The 12,617-nt window shown below is 44.1% G+C and overlaps 1 protein-coding gene across 4 annotated transcripts in view; it reads left to right on the forward strand.

Annotated features, from left to right (window-relative positions):
- LOC139053363 (uncharacterized) overlaps positions 1–12,403 on the forward strand; it is a 200,738-nt gene extending 188,335 nt beyond the window's left edge. For all 4 annotated transcript variants that reach the window (XM_070530374.1, XM_070530375.1, XM_070530376.1 and 1 more), the window contains one exon: positions 12,113–12,403. In XM_070530374.1, the coding sequence (XP_070386475.1) occupies positions 12,113–12,307 (195 nt within the window). In that variant the 3' untranslated portion in view covers positions 12,308–12,403. The remainder of the gene's footprint in view (positions 1–12,112) is intronic.
- The last annotated feature ends 214 nt before the right edge of the window (positions 12,404–12,617 follow it).

The following is a 12,617-nucleotide window of genomic DNA, read 5'->3' on the forward strand; positions in this document are numbered from 1 at the left end:
ATAAATATATGTTATTTTTCTTTACTTTTTATTATTGAGGATTTAATAATTTATTTGCTTCTGAAATCAATTTGCGCTTTGTATGCAACGCCAAACGTCAACAATTTTCGGTAGCCGATACGACGGAGACGCATTGCTTATCCTGCCGTTTTGAATGGTTGGGTATTACGAACACATTGCACGTAAACATATTGTACGTACATAAATCAATATGAGCTTTTGCGAGTGCGTATGTATGAACAATCAGTAAAGCTGATTCTGTATATTTGTAACCATATCCGGTAATTATTTACAATGTTTCCTGTGTGACAACGGGTCTTAACTGTATGTCAGGGGTCTTAAATAGATCCTACTAAAGTTAATTTTCCCACAGGAAGGACACACTGGGTAGAGAATTTCCTGTACTCTGCGATGTAGTCTCATTTTGATTAGAAGCACCATGAGTCCCTGATGTGTGGGTAAAATACGGTGGAATATGCGTGCTTCGGTCGTCCTCTTTCACACTGAATTTACAAGGTAAACGGCTGTTGTTCGGCTGCGTGAATTTTTTAGTCATTTGCATTCACCGCGGAATAACAAATGGAACTCGTCATGCTGTTTAACTTAGTGGGTCTAGCATAGACGCAGGGCATCTTTATTGACTGGTAAACAGAAATTTCCTAAATAAAAAAAGGAAAAAAATTGTAGTTTTTGATGCGTGCATGTAAACATACCAATAGTTAGTTGCAGTGTACCAAATGAGACTAGGAACTTGCTAAGGGTGTAGAATAAGAAAAATAGGCAATGTTCTGTACAAGTCAGTATTGGAATTGTCGAGTCTCGAGGCCACTTGACGCATAAATATTTTGATAACACTAGCTATACCTCAATGTGCACGCCCTCAGCCGTATTTTTCTATGTCTGAGGTGCAACGTAGCGCCAAGCGTGAGTTGCCTGATAGCACCGAAACTTCTCAACCTCGCGAATTCATTGCTCACAAGGCAGCAAAACGACTGATTCGCCTGACCTACAAAAATGAGGGAAGCTGATACTCAAGCACTGCAAGTTTCTACAAAACGTCATGATGCTCTTTCTGCGAAATTCGGCAAGTGCTTTGTCGACCAAGGTTGGCGCACCTGTCGATTAGTTCAAATATAAAGGCTGCATCATCAAAACCAGCAGGCAAGGAAACAGCATCATTCAAATCGTTACCTTCTTACCGCCTGCCACACTAAAGAAAATCACGCTATTTTCACTTCGCTGCTCTTTGCTCAAGTACTCGCAATCACCCACTACGGGGAGCTGGAAAAGAATCCATTGGTTGCCGGGCCGTTTTTGTGAGGGAAGGCTGCGGTCGTAAAAAAAACTGACTTACTATACCGGTTATGCCAAAGCAGATGTGCAGCGAAGCTGTTGAAAACCACCACTAAATCTCCTGAGGGAGTATGCGAGGTGAGAGGAATATGCAATGCTTTGTCAATGCTAAAGCATTATATGCCCCATTACGCAAAAATACAGAGTCGTAGTCTTCGGCCCCACCGAGCGATGGTGCACAAAATCTCAGTGGCCCTCCACTCTGTGAAGAAGGATGACCAGCGAAGCTGTGTATGTGGGCCCCTTAATGGCGAAGTGCACATCCGACGCGGGTAGGCCTGGCATTGCACTATCTTCGGAATCGGCCTACGCAGGAGAGTGCATAAAGCCGGCTTCACGGCCGCCACGGGTCAGCCCGGTATTGCGCTATCTTCGGTATCGGCCCATGTATGGGGAGTTTTTTTCTTACAACACAAAAATTTCCTTGGACGGTAGAGGTATACAGCTTCACCGTAAAATTGCCGACGGCGCAAAGAGTAAACACACGTCAAAACTGCTCGCATTGACTTCAAATTTCCCAGACGGGTTCCTGTATACGAACTAAGCTAATGGCTTTGAAAATAAGATTTCTTGCATTTCGGTATCGATGAGGAATCGCACGAATTGTCCGAGCTGCGAGGCGAGCATGCTTCTCCCATGCCACAGCGGCTGCACGGTCCTTAGTGTCGCGAGTGTGTAAAATGATAACACTGCTTCGGGCACGTCACTTGCTCCGCGGCTATCATTGGCGCTGTCTCTACTGCCATGAGCTTTGAAACGTCTACCTATCCGGAAGCCGCGAAACGCTGACAGAGACAGTGACTAAACAGAAATAACTTTATTGCACGTGAAAAAGCTCAATCGAAAACGTCTTGCCTAAGCCACTGTAGAGCTGTAGCATTCCCAGCCTTAACCAGTCTTTGTATCCCTGGCGAATTTTGTTGCCTAATTCCTCCTCCGGTGTCTTATTCAATCACAAGAAAATGTAGACGTGCGGACTTTCCACGTGCTATATTTCCGATGCAATGCGATAAATCGGCAGCGTGCCGCAGCTGCTCCCATTTCAGTGTCGTCTGCTCGGTTCACTAGTTCACGAGCTAGTGCGTTCGCTGGTTCATTTTCTCAGACCCCCGAGTGTACAGAGTACCATGTGATGCCATGTGATGCGCAGAATATTTCGCCTAGTTGCTTGAAAGATATGCGGGGTAGACGTTCGTTTATAAACATCCGACAGACCACTTGCGAGTCTCTAACGAATGCCATCGAGTTTCTGCTCATGTCTGCTTTTCTAATTGCTAGAGCTATTGCAGTTGATTTAGCTGTGCTCGTACAAAGGGTGCGCACTGAGGCCGAGATTTGGATGTCTGAGTGTGTCTCCACACACTCAGACACTCAGTTGACTGCCGTTAGAACGCGACGATAGTCGGACTTTCCTAATGCTGAGCATTAGGTCGCGGGATCAAATCCAGGCCTCGGTGGCCACATTTCGATGGCGGGAAAATATGAAAACACCCGTGTACTTAGATTTAGGTGCACCGGAAAGAACCCCAGGGGGTCGAATTTTTCGTGTAATCCACTATGGCATGCCTCATAATCAGGGAGTGGTTTTGGAACGTAAAACCCCATAATTTTTAAAAGGACTTTGCGGCGTCCATGTAAATAACGTCTCGGTGCCTAGTGTTGACTCCGCGCAGCTCAACCCTAGGCCCAGGGCTTCAGGGAACAAGGCGGAGAACGCCGATCATGTGAACGTGAGCTGGACGGGGACGGCCAAATCCGGTGCTCCCATGTGATCAAATTCCGAATGGCAGAGAGCCTCGGCAGAAAATCGCATGCGCGGCGAAGGTGGAGCAGACATTAAGCACTCCTCATATGTGGGCCGATCCCGGAGATTGTGCAATACCGGACAAACACGCGGGGGAGGTGAAGCCGGCACCAAGCACTCTATATATTAGCGCCAATTCCTAAGATCGTGCCATGCTGGGCCGACCCACGGTAGAGGTGCAATTCGCCATCAAGGAACCCATTTACACAGATTCGCTCATCATCTTCGTTAGCAGATTGCAGGAGCACTGAGTGTTTTTTTTTTGCATGCCCATCATTGCTTTGCTGAGCGATCATTTATTTCCCATGGGATCATGGTGTTGAGAACACATTTTACTATTTTACTACACACACAAAACAGGAAATAATATGTAATGAAATAAACTTTCACAGCGCTGTAAGCGTATTGAAATGGCTTTCTAAATCTTAACACAATGTTCAAGGAATATAGATGGTCTACTGCAGCCCTACACGAAGTGACAATGAAGCTATAAACTAGCAGCGTCTTGTCTTACCAGGAGGTGTTCCCCGTATTCAGTCGCGTGTGGAGTGCGGTGGAAAATTGTGTCTTGCGTGCATTCCCACAGAAAAATGAAAGCCCGTGCAAATCACTTCTGATTCAACCGACAGTGAAAACGTTAGGCGCGGAGTAGCACACGACGAGAACACGCCAAAAATTGCTCGGCCATGCATTCGGCTTGTTTCTGCTGTATAGCTTGATTTAGGCAAACTGATTAGGCGTTAAGGCTTGGTTCTTGTTATGTCGTAGTTCTGTAAATTTATTGCAGCAAGATTTTGCGGCTCGGCAATGGCAGGAGAGAGTGAAGGCTAAGAAGGGGAGGGATAAATGGCGAGATATCTCAATAAACGTCTGCGTGCATATCACATTGTCCTCCTCAGGAACACCGGCGACGAATGACAACAAATGACTGTGGACCTTACCTGGTATAGTAGAAGAGTGGGTTGAAGTCTGTTATGCAGAAAACGAAGGTAATAATCAATAGCCTGGCAAAGAAACATCAATTTGGGATGAATAATCATCCTCTGCAGTTTGTGTAGGAGTACGTTTGTATTGCTAAGTTACTTATAGCTGACTCCCACAAGGAGAACTAAAATTACAAAAGACAAAAAAAGGGTTGGAGTGCGTACGACATGCATTTCTAAACCCTGACCAGGAGCTTACCACTGTCGTTTTAAAACAAAACTATCTAAGCATTGCATTCTTTTTGCGCTAACTTATGGGGTAAGAACTTGGCTAACAAAGAACCTCGAGAACAAGTTGAAGGCAGCAGAAAAAGTGATGGAAAGAAAAAATTTAGGTGTTACATTAGGAGACAGTAAGAGAGGGCTGCAGATCACAAGAACGCATGGCGATAGCCGATATTCTAGTTGGCCTCACGAGGAAGAAATTGATCTGGGTAGGTCATCTATTGGGTACGTCAGACAGCAGACTACGGGTTGGCCAGATGATGAGAGACTATTAGAGTTACAGAATGGATGTCTAAGGAAGGCAAGCGCAGTGAAGGACAAAAAGAAATTGTGTGGGGTGTATAAATTAGGAAATTCGGTGGCTCAAGTTGGAACCAGCTAGCTTAACATAGGGATATCAGGGGACGGTTTAGTGACTCAGTGGACAAAATTAGGCCAAAGATGGTGATGATGATTAGGGTCATGATCATGATGATGATTAAAGGCAGCAGCTCAGAATTTTTATCCAAAAGATTGCTGTCGCAGGTCGGCGTGAAACGCAACTTAGGACTGCAGTGCAGTGGCAAGGGATGACATGAAACATGCGCCAGCTTCCGTGGCCTGAGTTGGCAATTGTAACATGTGTAGTACAGATAGTTTAGGTGCATTAGGAGTATTTTGTTTCGTTCACTGTGAATGCGACATGGAGTTGCGTTCAGTGTAACAGGTTCCCAAAACTTTACAGTATTGACATTTATTTGATCTCATTGTTCGAAGGGAAAACGTCCAAGCGCCTACCTACCCGGGGTGACCGCAGCTTCTCATTTGGACTGAAGTTCAAATTTGAAGTCTTACGCCACTTTCATCAATTCCGTTGCGTTGTCAATCACTATGTGGTGCGACAACTGAGGAGCCAGTTGCTGTGTCGTTGGCCCCAGCTCATTGTGGCGGAGTGGTAACTCTGGAGAGGGAATGTTTCCGGAATTATACCACATTTTTAAAAGCCATGAGTTAAATTCGAATGGAATGGGCACGAAGTGACCGAGCTTTGATTTTCAAGGCGAAGGCAAAGAATCGATAAAATGGCCAATGAGACTCTACTGGACTTGGTTTATTACATTTCTCATATATTTATTCAATGCAGCTGTTTGTGTATCGGCTTATTGATGACTTCAACTGCCATCATACTTTAAACAAATGGATTTTTAGACGTTCTACATTTCTACTTGCTGGCCCAGCCACGGCGGCCACATTTCAATGGGGTCGAAATGCGAAAACGCTCGTGTACTTAGATTTAGGAGCAGGTTAAAGATCCCCAGGTGGTCGACATTTCCGCAGTCCTCCACTACGGTGTGCCTCATAATCAGAAAATAGTTCTGGCACGTAAATCCCATCCCTTAAATTGTAATTTCTATTCGCGAGGAAACTTTTCATTTCCAGACAAACTTAGATTCACTCAAGTAGATTTGACTTAGACAAAATTAGATTTCACTCCTTAAATTTTTCTTCAAGGAGTTCAGTTTTTCACTTCAGTCAGTTCATTTACTGTTCATTTAGGAAGCTAGGTTACGAACAAGCACTAAAATTAGCAGGAGTATGCGCGACCTATGACTAAACAATGCAGTCTGAAAATTACGTTGCTGGCGATAGCACTCTGAGTGTTCCTACGGTCATTTGGAAAGGATGTCATCTTTGTTCGCAGAGTTTCAAGTATCCAGAAGACGCGATAAAAGGCGGTAAATGAGCTGTGGTGAAAAATGATCCGCGGTAATATGCCAGTAATGGTTGAAGGCAAAGTGGCTTCAACCATTAAACTTATTTACATTGCATAACCCTCCCTCTCCCCATCTGTTGTTGTCGGTGTATTCACCAGATTCACTGGACATGAACTTTCGCAGGGGCTGGATAGCGGGGACTATTTTTTCTCTTAAAATTGCGCCCACCCATTACAGGCGATATGGTGTAAGAATATTTTCTACTTTTATTTACTCGAATGCTTATTAATCGATGAGGTTACAGGCAAGGAAGTACCAAAGAAGTCAAAGGCCATGACGCCTGCTTGCCCTTATCCCAAAAATAGCACGTAATATTTTTTCTTACATTGTTCAGGCTCTAAATATATGTGGCTGTATCACTGAACACGAAAGCGAGTGGAAGCGAGTTTGAGTGGAATGCGCCAACTGAGTCACTGCAGGAGCTGGAATTGTCCTAGTTTCAGATTTCGAGGACCTAAACGGAGTCGAAGTGCTGATATTTTCACTATGCGGATTGTGATTTCCGCTATCCGAAAAAGTTTTTAGAAAAATGTGCGACCCTGTAGCGGCATTAGCCAACAATGTGTTTTTTTTTCTATTTAGAGTGCTTCGTCATAGTTATAAATCTTACCAGCTGTGGTACTACATGGCGCCAGGCCGCTGAGCTGGAGGACGGGCGTCCGATACCAGCCGCGACGGCCGTTCTCAATACAGTCGTAACGCAGAAACGTGCGTATAGGTAGTTTCAAGGAAATGTGAAATAACCGCAGGTGGTGGGAATTTTTCAGGAGTTCCAAGTAAGGCATGTCGCAAAATGAGATCGTGTTTTTGTACGTAAATCACCAAAATTTGGTTATTTCAATATTACCCTGACTCCATTTTCCGAAAGACCCCTGTATACACGGTGCTATCTGTCATATTTTCAAGACTTCTTCACGAAAGTGTTAGAATGTTTTAAATATTAAACCAGATTTGTGCGACCATAGAGAATAGCAACGGAATATTCAGCTAAGATGCTTCTTTTAAGAAGTTGTGGTAGCAGTTTCGGTCTCGCAATCAAAACACACACTTGAAAGCATTGTACGCATGCAACTGTTCGAGTTCTTTGGGGACAATCGGCGAAATTTTGCCCCATTTGTAGGAAGCCTGCATAAAGCTCCTGAGTGTTTGCCTAAGTATTCGTTCCCAAGTATCCAAGTATTCCCCCCTATCGACTTTGTATTACATTACCAATTAGATAGACATCAATGGGACCAAGCATGAAAAGCTGTGCCAATTACCTTGGACCACGAGGCGCACGTCCTTACGTCTTACAAGACGAAGAACGAAAATAAAGACGATAAAATGGGATGGTTCAATAAATATTCATAGCACTTCTGAATAAACAAGGAGCATAAGAATTCCTGCACATAGTACGATAACCATGCCGCGCAATTTTACGAAGTTTAAGTTTTCTTTAAGGCACAGCTCTCTCGGGCCATTGGGGAGCATTTCATAATATGGCAGCGGACGCTTTTGAGATTTCTCTGAAGGCATTTTTTAGAAAAGTTCTGTTTGATCTACATACTTTTCAGTTAGCACAGACTGTTGCTATAACAATCCCCCTATATTCACTGAAATTTTCGTAGTGCGATTTGCTGTTATGCCAGGGCAGATTGCGAATTACGGGCCCATCCGTAAGGAACACTTATAACACTCTGGAGTACTTCAACACGTAATTTATTTCAACGGCCATATAAACGTACCCTTTTTAAACTTTGCATACACATTACCCCTTACGGGCCACTCAAGGTCGTTAAATATAAATTATAATGCTCTTATTACCCAAGGCAATGCAAGAAAACAAATTTACGATTCTGTAATGAGTTTCAAAGTGTCTGTTCAAGCCAGAAACATCAGCTTTTGGCATGTAGTACTCTTAACATTTCCCATATTTTCACAGTGTGAAGCTGAAGTCTTGGACAGTTTTATGACCTTGCCAAACATCGCGGATAACGACTTGCTACACTTTGAAATGCTCGAACTGCAGCTTTCTTCAAAGGCTAGCAATATTCTGCATAGATCAAATATTTACCGTCGTTCACCAAAGTATGCTTCCTACTTCATTAACATATAAACCACGGAGCTCGCGTAGACCACCGAGAAGGCTGCGCAATCGTACATATACCGTGTGCCTAGTAACGTGTGAAAATTGGGTCGGGACACGTATTCAGTAAATAATCTTAATGCATGTGATCAACCTACACACTTCAAACTCACGACACAGGCCCCCCATATATCGACATCTGTTTCATAAAATTACGAAATAACTGCTTTTTTATCTTCTGAGGCAAGCAGAAAAACAATTCAAGCGTGTTGTGTTATGGCTATAAACAAGTGGAACACGAGACAGCAATTTTCGTTAAACCACAAAATGACACGCGCATACTTATAAGTTTGCCTGTATACAACTTCTGTCTTTGGTCACTACTTCTCAAAATGCCAACTTCGTGAGCCCTGAAGTTTATTCAGAAAACCCTGCAAACAGGCATATTAGGTGTTAGAGTACTTGAAGTCGCAATAACAGCACATACCGCGAATTCTTATCGGGAGCCCTCGCATGCGATGCGTGCAGCACTGAATGAGCCCACGAAGAAGACATGCAAGCATGCTTGCTGGTTAATGCCGGGCACCGGTAGTTCCACAGACTTGGCCTTGCGTTCAAGGCGCCAGCGCTTTTCGTTGCCTTTCAGTTAAAAGTGTTTGTTAATGAAGGTCGCATAATGTGGTTGCACAACGCGATAAATAAATTGGAGAAAGATGAAAAAATCCAAAGGCGCGAGTTGACTTCGAACTGATATTTGCACACAGAAAAGAAGAAAGAAAAAGAAAAAAGTAACATCACGTATCTGTCCGTACATACGCGGAGGATAAGGCTCCGGAGTTTACGACACGATCATTTTTGTCAAGTTGGCTTTACGCTTGAAAAAAGCCAGGGCTCGTTGGCTAGCGCACGTGTTGCCATTTTTCACGTAACTGTGTCTAGCAACACATAGATTATAGAATGGTCGAGAGACTGAGGAGTTATATCATAAAGCTCCTGTTTTAGATATATGGCCGTGACATGGTATCCTTAAAGGGCGCCTCACCAAGCCCCATACCAAATTTTAGTTATGGGCTTAGAGGTGTTACATGTCCTCTAGGGAGCATTTTGTCATTAAAAATTTTTCAAATCGGCTCATCAAGAGCCAAGATAGAAATATTTCAGTGTGGCGAAACCATGATTTCAGCAGGTGGGCTCCACTGCCAAGCAACACGCTCTTTCCACTCACCCCGTATGGCCTCCACAAGCGAAATTCCTTCCCTGCGTTCCGCCATACCGCACCTCGAAGGTTACGTGACGCATACGTCACAAGACCCGCTTTCATTTTTTTATCAGTTGTTTTTTTCGGCACTACGCACTTCCCCTGACGGCATCGCGCGAGTTGTCTCATTCACGCAGCGCACGATATTGCGCACTGTGCGCAAGTATCCACGACTAGCGGCATAATCCTGTGCTACGCGAATATTGAGGCAGACCAAGCGGATCGCAAAGCACGATCACGTGCGGTAACATGGTAGAAAATGGCATGCTTTCGGTATCTGTGCACGTTACCGCACGATCGTGGGAACAAGCATACGAAGCGGAAGTACACCTATCTTGCTTCAGTGCAAAGTAAACCAAAACGAAAAAAATATGCAGACATTCCGTCTGTGTGTTTTATCATTTGTCACTTCAATTCGTCAAATAAAGCAACATGATGGAGATAACAGATGTTGTCTTTAATAAATCTCGAAGTCAAGTGTCCCAACCAGCGACCTCACACTGTGGACACCAGTACGTAGGCGGAGCTATACAACTAGGTCATCCTCCGGCTTGGAACACGGCAGCCACGAGTTGAAGGAAAAAGGACGCTTGGTTATAAACTTCGGATCTTTCCGCGGTCCGTAGCGATGTAATACTTTAAAGACACGATTTTTATTGCGCAATGTGTGCTCTGTGCATCATACTTGGCTACCACGGAAGCAGACGAGCTGATAGCAGTGCAACCTTCTTTCCCCTAACCACTTCTGAGCATGCGGCACCCTTTCACACGAAGTTATAGAAGCAAACATAATAAACAGACAGACAGTTGTTTTGATGCCCAACAACTGTGTGTGTCGTCTTGCTCAGACGCGCACGATACGTGCTGTCAGAAGGTCCCGCATCCGCACGGCAGGAACCAAGCCATGGACTCCTTTAAACTACCCTGCGCTTGTCAGCTGAAAATCACTAGACCTGGTTAAGGACCCTTTAGGCCACGCGCTTTTTTTGCAAACCTTCGAAAACATTCATGGCCATGGCCGCTGTCTTCTCATATGTATTAGTAGATATATTTGTACAAAGGTTATGTGACGGTAACTAAGTAATTCGGGTAAACTTGCACGCTAACCGGTTAAATCTGGCTCAGCTTTCGGAAACGCGAAAATAATTTGTTACATAAAGCCTGAACATTTATTGCGTAGCCTCAGAGACATCTCTAAAGCGCACGGATCTGTTACTATATTGGTAAAATATATCTAATGGATTGTTTGGTGTATTATGTTTTTGTTTATATTTAGCCACTCTGCATGGATCTATAGGGTCTGGAGTAATCCAGTGCAATGAGAATCTTCTCATTTGTACATTTTCTACATAAGACATAAAGATATAATATTGGCTTCAGTATATCTCCAAATCACACCGATGTGTAAAGGGGAAGATTATTTATATTTTGGGTTGGATAAATTTCCCCATTCGTTTGATATACTTCACTCTCCTTCATAAACACCCGGTATGCTCCACATACGGTGGCCACATTTTTAGCCAACCATTCGGAATGTGCGCGCATGACGATGACCCAACAGATAAAAAAAACTAAGTGTTCATTGATACGTGTCGTACCTTTATGCTCATATACCTGCTTCCATCAAAATGATCGTATCGCGGTTACCTGTTGGGCGTATACTTTTCCGCCTTAAGCGCCGCATCGCATACATTCCAACATGTGCACTGTATCTGCGTAATCTGATTTTAAACACTATTCCGAAATACATTTATAAACCCCACCCAACTCAGTGCAGCAAACATTTGCCTCAAGGCGGGAAATCTTTTTTCTTGCGCATACGAACGTTTCATTGTTTACTTCTCAGAAGTTTTGTTAACCTGGACGTCCGACTTTCATTTGGACGGTTGCGATCTCGACGAGAATGAAAGTTTGGACGATACCAGCCATGGCGAAGCAGCAACTGCACCCACCCTTGAGACTGCGTTCCCAGTTGCCGCGTTGGCCATGCGTGTCACGTGCTGGAGGTCCGCGCCACTTGCCACCTTGACGATTAGGAACAAGTTCGCTATGTAGCGAAACGCGGTACAGACGAAGGTGCTAGTTATGGTGACGCCTGATCACGCAACAATCTCGGGTTGAAAAAGAAAGTCTACAGCTTATGACGTGTGTAGTGAGAACTTAATGTGCTTTCGCCATATAGAGAATGAAACTGAAGCGTTTCGACGCAGGTCGCCCCCATGATACGGCTGTCAATGTTTCGTCATTCGGCATTACTGCAAATGTATTCTGTGCTAGAAAATGGACTCTTATTGCGCATTTTTGTTTGACGTAACCGCACATTTTCTCAAGCATTGTTATGTTATGGCATGTTATGTGGCTATGTTATGGCACATTATGTTATGGCGCATGATATGGCTCTGTCATTGCCGATAGCATAAAAAAGGTAGATATGGGGTAGTTTGAAGATGTTAACGGCTTCTAACGTTTATTATATAGGACGCTTTCCATAAAATATCGTGTTAATTGACTAGTTTCTTCTTAAGGAGCATACACTTCTCATGCTTTGAAATAAAGCATCTTATTCTGAAATGTTTGCAGCTATTTATAACCACGTTCTTCTTCTACGCACTCGAATCGGCACCGCCAGCGATCATTCATCAAATGTTTTCTCGGGGATGTTTAATGCAGCTGTGCATCTCCAAGAAGAATGCGACGAACTTGAAGTATAACTTGGCCGCTGTGGGCATCGAGCTGGAGGACGCCAAAGGTGTCTGCGGTTACGGGCCATTCCCACGGCTCCACATGCTCAAGAAGCTGGCAGTCTTCTTCGCTTTTAATTATACGTCTGCTGACAAGGAGACAGAGTGCCTGGCGGTCAACTAAGGGGATACGCATTTACTATGTGCTTTCGGCTCAAGCTCACAGGACATTTTTTTTTCTGCCGATGAGAACAAAGAAACATTACTGTTTTCAAGATTATGCAGTGTGCCACTGAGCGTTCTCATTGAGTGTACAATTTTGTTTTCGTGGTAGCTAACAGCTACCTCGTGCATGGAAGGTACTGTGTTGGGGGCGCTGTAACGTAAACCTATTCCAAACTTTGTTTTTCCAATTCTGCAATCAACCCTCCACCAAAAACGCTTTTGAACCACCCTCACCTTTCCTTTGTGTCACGCGACGCCCTCAAAACCAC

Source organism: Dermacentor albipictus, unplaced genomic scaffold (assembly GCF_038994185.2).
Source record: "Dermacentor albipictus isolate Rhodes 1998 colony unplaced genomic scaffold, USDA_Dalb.pri_finalv2 scaffold_98, whole genome shotgun sequence".
Classification (NCBI taxonomy): domain Eukaryota; kingdom Metazoa; phylum Arthropoda; class Arachnida; order Ixodida; family Ixodidae; genus Dermacentor; species Dermacentor albipictus.